At 53.0% G+C, this 10,428-nt stretch overlaps 1 protein-coding gene across 1 annotated transcript; it reads left to right on the top strand.

The window, feature by feature from the left end:
• Window positions 1–2,301: 2,301 nt before the first annotated feature.
• ZNF775 (zinc finger protein 775) lies at window positions 2,302–10,175 on the top strand. The gene is made up of 3 exons (XM_007958679.2): window positions 2,302–2,377; window positions 4,466–5,979; window positions 9,966–10,175. The coding sequence occupies exons 1-3, from the start codon at window positions 2,302–2,304 to the stop codon at window positions 10,173–10,175; spliced, it is 1,800 nt and encodes a 599-aa protein (XP_007956870.2).
• Window positions 10,176–10,428: the final 253 nt, after the last annotated feature.

Below are 10,428 nucleotides of genomic sequence, written 5' to 3' on the forward strand. Positions count from 1 at the left end.
CTTCAACAATTTTCTATGTGTTTTTATTTGTCTCTTCCTGTTCTGGAATGCCGATACAACAACAACAACATGAACCTTGTTGTTGTTGTTATGTGCCGTCGAGTCGGCCCCGACTCATAGAGACCCCTTCTTGGGTTTCCGAGGCGGTATCACTACAGAAGTAGGATTGCCTAACCTTCCTTCCGAAGAGCGGCTGGTGGGTTTGAACTGCCAGCCTTCTGGTTAGCAGTCAAGTGCTTTAGGCACTATGCCACTAGAACCTTAGGCTTTCTTCATTTTGTTTTGATCTTCTTTCTGATTGATTGATTTCTAAAGAAGTATGGAAGTATTTGCCTTCAGTCTCACTCATTCTTTCTTCCATTGATTGAATTCTACTCATTTGCCCATTCAACATATTATCTATTTCTGAAAATTTAGTATTAGTCTTCTGGATTTCTATGTGTAGATTTTGTATAATTTCTAATTTTTCATTTATTTTGTCATTTTGTTCTTGTATTGTCTTTTGAAATTGTTCTGGGGTTTTCTGTGTGTTTTCCTGAATTTTGTCAGAGTTTTCTTTGATCTGTCTCTCAATTCATTGAAGATACCTAAATATAATTCTTTGGAATTCCTTATCAGGGAGTTCCAATGCTGGGTCTCCCTCAGGGATGTGTTTTGGGTCTGTATCCTGGTCCTTTGTTTCTCCTGCTTTATCTTGCTTCTTTGTGTGCACTGTGATGCTCTGTTGTCTCCAAGGCACTGTGATGTTTTTATGTTTCTATTTAATTGGTGATTGTATGTTGGAGTGACTTGCCCACAATTTTAATTTTCTTTGTATGTTATCTACATAAGCAGGGTACTGTGCTATGCTCCTCTGTTCGCTAGTTGGCACCACTTATACATTCACCACCTGTCTCCCTTCCTGTCATCAGCCTCTCATATGTCCCTGCTGACCTTGGCAAACAGAGCCTATTCTTAGGTCCCTGGAATCCGAATGAGAATGCTATCACTTTAAAATCCAAAATGGCTGCCACTTGTAAAGATTCAAAATGGCTGCACCCTTGGTCACTTTAAATGTTCAAAATAGTTGCTGCTTGTAAACATTGAAAATGGCATTGCCCTCAGTCACTTTAAATATCCAAAATGGCCACTGCTTGTAAACATTCAAAATGGCTATGCCCTCCAGACAGCCACAGCTGGAAACTCCACAGCTCAGATTGTCTCTCTCCTTGCTGTTTCCCTTTCTCATTATATTCTACCAGCTCAGTCATCAGTTTTCAGGTCCCATTACCACTTGGAAATATTCAGGCTGTTGGTCCTGTCAGAGTAGCTGACAGTCCACTGCTGCAACTGTCTCCATGCTCACTGTTTTCATTCAGGTTTTTCCACTAGTTGGTACCTAATCCACTTCTGTATCCTTTCTTTCAAAGCTCAGCGTTCCAGGATTATTTTCTGTATCTCTGTCAATTGGTTTCTCTTTTCTTTGTTGAAGAAGGTCTGTGTAGCTTGTCTGTCTGTTCCTCCACCTTACCAGAAGTCTCTGAGTGGTGTCTTTTAAAAAGGGAGACACTTAGGGGGAGAGTTCATGTGAAGTGCCAAGAAGCACCCAGGATTCTAGAAGCTGAAGGAGACAAAACAGAGCTGATAGAACAGAGCCCTACTGATACCCTGAATTTGAACATCTAGCCTCCAGAACTGTGAGAAAATTATTTTCTGCTCTTTAAAGCCACTGACTTTATGGTAGTTGATGGGAGCCTGTCTTAGTTGGGTTCTCTAGAGGAGAAAAACCACTGAGACCCATATATATATATATGAATATAGATAGATTTAGTTCAAGAAGGTGGCTCATGCACTTGTGGTCAGGCAGCTGCGGGAAACCTCTGCTGGCTTAGGGGCTGGTGGGGGCTGGTGGTAAGGCGGCAGGCTGGAGACTTCTGTGGGCTTATGACCCAGGATCTGGAGGCGAGGCACAAGAAGAGGACAGGGTTGTCGCAGTGCGTTTGGCCAGAATATCCGTTTGTGTTTTAGAGGCAGACCATATCTCATGGAAACTCCCCTTTCAGCTGATTATCACATCACATAAAGTTCAGTGTGTGGTCACATTGCCGAGAATCATAGCTAAGCCTAGTTGATTCATGAAGTTAATCTTCACACAGCACCAGGAAACAGACCAAATTTTGTAGTGAGATTTGGGGTGCTACTCTAATAGATACCTAAAAAATGTGGAAGTGGGTTTGGAATTGGGTAATGAGTAAAGGCTGGAAGAATTTTGAGGTGCTTGATAGTAAAAGCCTAGATTGCCTCAAAGAGGCTGTCGGTAGAATGCGGGATATTAAGGGCAATTCTGATGAGGGCGGAGAAAGACACGAGGAAAGCTGTGGGGACAACTTATGTTGTCGTGAGTAAAATGTTGCTAGAAATGTGAATGTTAAGTGTGCTTCTGGTGAGGTCGCAAAAGGAAATGGTGAACACGTTGCACGCTGGAGAACGGTGATGCTTGGTATAAAGTGGCAAATAACTTATATTTGAGCGTTTTGTGGAAAATAGAGCTTTTAAGTGATGAACTTGTATATTTAGCTGAGGAACTTTCTAGGCATCATCTTCAAGATGCAGCCTCATTTCTCCTTGCTCCTTACAGTAAAATGCAGGCAGAAAGATAAATTAAGGAATAAGCAATCCAAAAAGGAATCAGAACTTGAAGATCTGGAAAATTCTGTTGTAAACATTTAGAAAGTGTGCCCTGGAGAGGACACCAAGAGTGTGACTCAATACTTGTTTGCTAATGAGATTAGGCCTGTGACCTATACATATGGTCAACCATCTCAGCAGAAATCGTCCCAGTTTAGACTAAAGGGGATAGCGACGAGAGCAAATGCAAGAAAGTGGTCTGATTCCTGGAATCCTACCGGCAGGAAATGAGAGGATGGAGCTACTGACTACAAAACTAAGTTGTCCTTCCGGAAAAAGGAAGGCCAATCCCAGGAGCAGTTTAAAGACCAGCAGGGCTGGTTTGTGTAAGGACTGGAGAGGGGCTCGCTGTCCATTGGACCAAGACAGTGGGGCTTCCTAAGGCTGAAGGGCCACCACCCAGATGTGCCTGGGGGACAGAAGATTATTTTCAAGGCTTGAAATCTAATGGAATTTGTCCTGCTAAATTTTGGACTTGCTTGGTACCCTTCACCCCATTTTTCCCTCCAGTTTCTCTGTTTTGCGTTGGGAATGTCTGCCTTATGCCTTCCCAACCATTGTACTTTGGAAGCAGATAATTTATATCCTAGGGTTTACAAATTCACAGATGGAGAGGAAGTTAGCCCGGGATGGACTGTACTCAAAGTCTCACCCATACCTGACTTAGATAATTCAGAAGGTGAGATTTGGGACTTAGAGTTGATGCTGAAATGGGTTAAGACCTGGGGATATGGGGCTGGAGTGAATGTATTTTGCACATGTGAAGTTGATGAATTTTTTTGGGGTAGAAGGCAAAGTGTTAGGTATTATATTGTACCCTCCAGAAAGACATGTTGAAATCCTAACCCTGCACCTATGATCGTGACCTTGTTTGTTATCAGTTAGGTCTAACACAGTTATTCCGGAGTACGGTGGGTCTTAGTCCTGACCCCTTCTGAGAGGTATATTATAGAAAGGGAGGCACACACAAGGAAAGACTACACGTGAGGAGCTGTCTACGAGCCAAGAAAGACAAATGCCTGTGGCTGCAGAAGCTAGAGGAGACGAGGAAGGTTTTCCCCCGGAGCTGACACAATGGAGCCCTGTCAGTTCCCTGAATTTGGACTTCTAAAGCCTCCAGAATTGTAAGAACTGTCATTTAAAGGCACAGACTTTGTGGCAGCCCTAGGAAACTAAAACACCTTAGAATTTCCTGGGTGATTAGAGGGCTCTGTGATTCATGGTGAGGCTCTTGGACCACATGTGATAGTTTATATAATGAGGTGACTCTCCGACACGAGAAAAACCAGTGACGCTTAGAGGATTGGGACTCTGAGCCATGTCCTATCAGCCCAGGCTGGGGAGTTGGGGGATGAGAGGACTGGAGATAGAGTTCAGCCATGTGGGCAGTGACACTGTCAATCCTGCTATGTGGTAAAGCCTCAGTAAAGCTGTGGACAACAGTGCTTGAGTGTACTTCTGGATTGGCACTTCTCTTTTAGAATTGTCACATTTTGATGTCCCTGAGGGTGGCAGAAGCTTTGCATTTGAGACCTTCCCAGACCTCACCCTATGAGCCTCTCCCTTTGGCTAGTTCTGATCTGCCTCCTTTTCCTGTACTAAAGCTGTGATCCTAAGTGCCTTGCTTTCCCGAGTTCTGATGAATTATTCAACCTGAGGATGGTCATGGGAACCCGTGTTTCCCTTCCTGCCACTTCTTCCCTCTTGGCCTCTGCCCCTCCATCCCATCATGCAGTGAGGGACTGTCTCCATCAGTGAATAATCACTCCTTATCCTCTCTTCCCTTTGCCTCTGGCAGGAGACGGGCTGGGCATGAAGATTAAGGAGGAGAAGCGGCTGCTCTCGGAGAGAGGCAAGGAAAACGTTTTCCAGCAGCACCGAGGCCTCCCACCATGCCAGGCCATGGGGACACCCTGTGCCTTGGGCAGACAAGAAGAGACTAGGGCTCCGAGGTGGGCCCCTGCCCCTGAGCAGAACGCAGGGCGGACAGGCCAGGCTCCTGCCCTGCCAAGAGCCTCGCCCTCTGCCTCCGAGGGCTGTTTTGAGTGCCTGGACTGCGGCAAGAGCTTCAGCTGGTGGTCGTCCCTGAAGATCCACCAGAGGACCCACACTGGGGAGAAGCCGTACCTCTGCAGCAAGTGCGGCAAGAGCTTCAGCCAGAAGCCGAACCTGGTGCGGCACCAGCGCCACCACACCGGAGAGCGGCCCTTCTGCTGCCCCGAGTGCGAGCGGCGCTTCAGCCAGAAGCAGCACCTGGTCAAGCACCAGAAGACGCACGCGCGCCCCGCCTCCCACGCATGTCCAGAGTGCTCCCGCTGCTTCCGCCACAAGGTGGGTCTCCGTACCCACCAGCGCACCCACGTCCGGGACCGCCAGCTGGCTGGGGCCGCGCTGCAGAAGCACCTTGGGGGCACGGTGGCCCACCAGGCCTGCCGCCCCCGGGCAGTGCAGCCAGGTACCCCCGAGTGGGCCTGGCTGGGGCCCTGTCCAGCGTGGTGGGGCGGACTGGCGCCACAGGCTGCAGTCAATGTGACCCCGGGGCCCGGCCAGCCCCGCCAGTTCATCTGCAGCGAGTGCGGCAAGAGCTTCTCCTGGTGGTCCTCGCTCAACATCCACCGGCGAATCCACACGGGCGAGCGGCCCTACTCCTGCCCCGAGTGCGGCCGGCGCTTTAGCCAGAAGCCGAACCTGACGCGGCACCGGCGCAACCACACGGGCGAGCGGCCGCACCGGTGCCTGGACTGCGGCCGCGGCTTCCGCCAGAAGCAGCACCTGCTCAAGCACCAGCGCACACACCTGGCTGTCCCGAAGGCCACCGTGTGCCCTCGCTGCGGGGAGAGCTGCCCCAGCCGCGGTGCGCTCCGTGCCCACCAGCGCGCCCACGCCTCCATTGTGGCTGCTGGGGAGCCGGGGCCAGGCTCTGAACAGCCATCAGATGCCTCTTGGGGCTTCTCCCCACAGCCGCCCAGGTCGCGGGGGCCTGGGACGTGGGGCGGGGGGCAAGGGGCCGTAGCTGCGCCCGGCGAGCCCCGCCAGTTCATCTGCAGCGAGTGCGGTAAGAGCTTCTCCTGGTGGTCGGCCCTTACCATCCACCGGCGAATCCACACGGGCGAGCGGCCTTACCCTTGCCCCGAGTGCGGCCGGCGCTTCAGCCAGAAGCCGAACCTGACGCGGCACCGGCGCAACCACACGGGCGAGCGGCCCTACCTGTGTGCTGCCTGTGGCCGCGGCTTCCGCCAGAAGCAGCACCTGCTCAAGCACCAGCGAGTTCACCTGGGAGCCCTGGCCCCCACCGCCCGCCCCAAGGAGGATGTACTTTGATGGACAGACAGCGGGATGTGTTGGAAATGACCAGGGGCTTTTAGCCCCAGGGGAGAGGCCCAGGAGGCTGAAGCCCCATCAGAGCCCCAACCAGAGACTTGGGGAGGAGGCCTGGAAGTCCAGGCCCCACCAGGCCGAGCCCCTGCCTGTGCATCCCATCAGGTGGGATCCCTGGCAAGAAGTGGCCTAGGTCTGGGCGGGTAGGACAGTGGTGGCACTCTACCTGCGGAGTGCGACTCAGTCAGATGCCATTCAGGTCTCAGGTTCTGAGATGCCAAGGACTGGAAGCTAGAGCAGTTGTGGGAGCAAGCATAGCCCCAGTGCCCCAGCATGGCCACTGGACAGATCTTTGGGGAAGACAGATGTTTGGGTGGCACTGCAGCTTGAGTGCCCTGTTGCCCCCTGCTGTGTGTACTGTGCCTGAACTCAGGGCAGAGGTTTGGTGGCTTGGGGATTGCAACCTGTGTCTGCCTGACTGCGACTTTCCCCAGCCCCTTCAGAGAGAAAATGAAGGCTTGACTGTTCACGTGGTCTCGTGGTCCTTTCTAAACCCCATTGAGCTCTGAGTCTCCATTCTCTGAGGGACCTGTTGGCCCCAGGACAGGAAAGGCACCTGTGTGTGAGTGCCACTCTGTCCCCAGTTCTTGTGTGTGTTGGGGGGAGGCAGTGTTCTCTCTTCTCCGAGTCAGTTTGCTGTCTTCTTCCTACCAGCCCCTCGATTTGCAGCCACCCAGAGGTCACCCCTCATACCCTTAAGGCCACCTACAGAAAACCCAGAGCTCTGGACCAGGTTATGGCTTAAGACCACATGGGAGGAGGGCATGGCAGAGGGCGCGGGTGGGTGTTGGGGCATTAGCTGGGGAGTGAGAGGACAGGGGGCCCAGTGTGGCTCTGCATCACTTGCTCACCCTGCTGGGAGCCAGGATTCTTCTCTGGATTTGGGGCTGCCTTCCCTGGAAGCTGTCCTGGCTTCTGGTCACCCACTCAGTTCTTGTTGAATCCTCTTCTCTTGGCAAAAGCTTCTAAAAGCACATGTGGAGTATTGGTGAGGGCAGCAACTGCTTCGGCCATCCCAGCATACCTAGGAGGCCCAGGACCAGGGCTGGTTAGAACACTCAGTCCTCCCATGCCCTGTCCTGTGACTCCCTGTCCTCCCATTCCCCGCCCAGTTCCCCATCAGGAGCTGAGCTGGGCAAGATGGATCACCGTTCACCCTCACGGGATCACTCAGCTCTCAGTGGGTCTCTCACCTGCTACGTGTTCCTCCCCAACTCCCTTCAGCACCTGCAGCCTGCCTGCTAGGGGGCCAAGTGCTGGAGTGGGGGGGGCGGTAGTGTATTCTTCAAGCATAGGGGAGGTTTGGAGCCCAGCAAGCTGCCTCCTGGAGGAGGGCTCCTGTGTGCTGTCACTCATTCATGGGCTGGAGGGCCAGGACCAGTGAGGACAGAGCCCTTTTGGAGTCAGGTGCCTGAGTGTGTGGTCAGGCAGACACGCTGGAAAGGCCTGTGGGTAGAAGCATCATCCACAGTGGCCTGTTTAATGACAAAGTCAGTGCCACATAGCTGGTGGTACTTGAGGTTAATGGGGTACCTTTTACTTGCCATGCAAATTCATCAGAATCCCATTTTCTGACCCCAAGGACTAGCTTCTCACAGAAGGATGTGTTAGCTTACAAGGGGCCTAGGTGGGTGAGACATACCCTTCCAGGACCTCATGGAAGAAGGCACTGTATGCGCACACACCCCAGGCAGCAAGCAGTGGTCTTTGCAGGGGTAGCATTCTGGAGGAGAGAGTGGGATGGCCCACAGCTTGGGCAGTTGTGACCAGGCCTCAGGGAGCTGTGAGCTTGCTGTCCACATAGGAGCCATATGCCAGGCTTTGTTAGAGACCAGCTGTCACGTGGGCATCAAAGGGTGGTGACAATACCAAGCTGGCCCTGCCTGTTCCTTTGTAGAATATCCACCTCTCTGAAAGTATTGTGTCTCCACAGAGGTATGCATTCAAAACTAGAGAAGCCAAGTGACACAGTGGGATTGGTGCCGAGCAGAGAATGGAGGCCACTCAGAGTCTGAGGTGGTCTCTCCTCCTGCCTCCACACCTGAGCTCTGGTCTTTCCCCTTGTTTTGGTACGGTCTATCTGGAGCCCACTGCTCTTGAGTCAATTGCAACTCAATGGCCCTGTGGGACAGAGTGGACTTGCCCTATAGGATTTCCAAGGCTGCAAATCTTTACAGAAGCAGACTGCCACCCACATCTCTCTCCCAGAGGGAGGCTGGTGAGTTTGAACCACGGACCTTTCAGGTAGCAGTCAAGCACTTAACCACTGTGCCTTCAGGGGTTAATGGTAAAAATCGACCCCTAGAAAATGCTGGTAAAAACATGGGCATACCACTGACTTCTCTTTCTGAAAGCTGCTCATTTCTGAGTGTCCCATTTCTCTTGTGGCTGGCAGAGGAGTGCAAGGCTGGTTGCCCTGGCAGATGGCAGTGTTTCCAACAGGAGCTGGTGCATTGGGGATGGCAGACCTCCCAGGGCTGGGGGAGGGTCATACCCATGAGGTGATGAGGTCCTAATGCCAAAGCCACAGTGACTCTAAACACAGCCCTGAGGTCAGAGCAAACATTTCTCCTGGTGATTCATCCTGCTGGCATCCCTATCTTAAACACCAGTCTCCTTTGGGTGTCTGGCTTATAAGTCTTACTGCACTGGGTGCAGTAATGTGGGAGCAGTGTTGGGTGATGGCGTTGTAGAAGCAGGGCCCTGGTGTGGGGAGGAAGAGACTGTCCTTCCTGCCCAGCAGACCCCTGGGGTTCTGTCCACAAGCTCTGAAAGCACCAGTGGGCACCCACAGAGCCCTGGGCCTCGAGGTGCTTGGAGCCACACCCACCACCTGCTGCAGATGCCTGCCCAGGGTCCACCTGCAGCACCTTTAACTTTGAAAAGCTCTTTACTCTCAGACCTGTTTCCTCAACTGTAAATCGTGGGGTGGGATGACATGAATTCTGAGGTATCTTTTAGATCATTTCTTGGGTTGGCTGCCACCATACCTGGGTGTGCTTTGCAGCACCTGGCATAGCCCTGGCTTGGGTCTGGGGAACCACTTGGTGCTCGACTTTTAGTCTCCCGTCTATAACATGGGGTCATCATATATGTGCAGCCTAACCCACACCCTGGTAAGGAAGAATCCACGAGATAATACATGGGAATGCACAGTTGTTGGGCAACTGAGAGCTGACGGCTGGAGTTCAGCCCTACCCTCTCTGCACGCCCTGCTTCTCCAGGCACAGTTGTTGGGTGCTTAGGCGACGCATTTGGCTTGAACTGTCCTATGCATGGCCAGTTCTGAGAGGGAGCCCCCCCGCATGGCTCAGCTAACCAAACAGCGCAAGGCACTGCTGTCCAGTTGGATCCGACTTACAGTGACCGCTCCTTGGGTTTCCGAGGCAGTATCACTAAGGAAGTAGATTGCCCAACCTTCTTTCCGAGGAGTGGCTGGTGGGTTTGAACCGCCAGCCTTCTGGTTAGCAGTCAAATGCCTTAGACACTATGCCACCAGCAAGGCTTTTCGTCTGTGCCCTTTGGCGCGCTCTCCCACACGTGATGCTCCCTATAGGCTGCTCTGGCCCATGCAAGGAAGGACTTTGTATCTCCAAATGCCTTTCCCTAGACTTTCCGGGCAGTTTTGGCCTGTCCAGAGTATTCTTGCCTTAGAAGACGGTGCTCCAGCTGTTGACTTGAGACCTTGGGAACCCTGAATGGGAATGGCTGGAGCCCGAGGATGGGAGGCTTGTTGGTTCCCGTCCAGTCCTCACCCGGCCCCCTGCCCCCGCCCTGAGCCTGTCCTTGTGGTTAGACTACCAGCCTCGAGGGGCTGCTGGGCCGCGGCGGCAGGGGGAAGCCTCGAGGGTGGGGGTGGAGGGTTCCCAGGCAGCAGCGTCGGGGACAGGGGCGGCCACGGGGGTCCCCCCCCACCGCAGGACGTTACCGTATTTATCCGGGCCAAGGCTCTGGACAGCGTCACTGCGGCGCTCTACCGTATTTACTGGGAGCTGCGGAGGTCCTTCCGGGGGGGCCGGGAGTGCCGCGACTTAATTGCGTATTTATCAGGGACCGTGTGGTTCCCGGGGGGCGTGGGGGAGCGGGAGGTGGACTACATTATTTCCCCAAGGCAGCCAGCGAGGCCTTGAGCGGGATGGGGTGGGTTGCGGCAGCCGCACGGGAGGCCTACGTATTTTCGTGGGGGTTGGGTTGCGACGCAGGGTTTACCATAGTTCTTCAGGGTCGCCCTGGCCCTAGGAGTTGACGAGGTTCTGTGGGCTCAGCGCTTTTGATTAATGCAGTGTTTTTTTTTTTTGACACGGAAAGCGTTGCGGGGTCTTGCCGTATTTATGGGGGCGGGGGAGAAAGGACGCAGAGTCGCTGCGGGAGAGTTACCGTATT

The sequence above is a fragment of the Orycteropus afer genome, unplaced genomic scaffold (genome assembly GCF_000298275.1).
Source record: "Orycteropus afer afer isolate SDZICR_OR568_19922 unplaced genomic scaffold, OryAfe1.0 scaffold01074, whole genome shotgun sequence".
In the NCBI taxonomy this organism is placed as follows: domain Eukaryota; kingdom Metazoa; phylum Chordata; class Mammalia; order Tubulidentata; family Orycteropodidae; genus Orycteropus; species Orycteropus afer.

Coding starts and splice junctions, on each gene's coding strand:
- ZNF775 (XM_007958679.2), top strand. CDS start 2,302: ATGCGGGATATTAAGGGCAATTCTGATGAGGGCGGAGAAAGACACGAG. Junction 2,378..4,465: donor TGGGGACAACTTATGTTGTC/GTGAGTAAAATG, acceptor TGCCTCTGGCAG/GAGACGGGCTGGGCATGAAG. Junction 5,980..9,965: donor CCGCCCGCCCCAAGGAGGAT/GTACTTTGATGG, acceptor CCCCCACCGCAG/GACGTTACCGTATTTATCCG.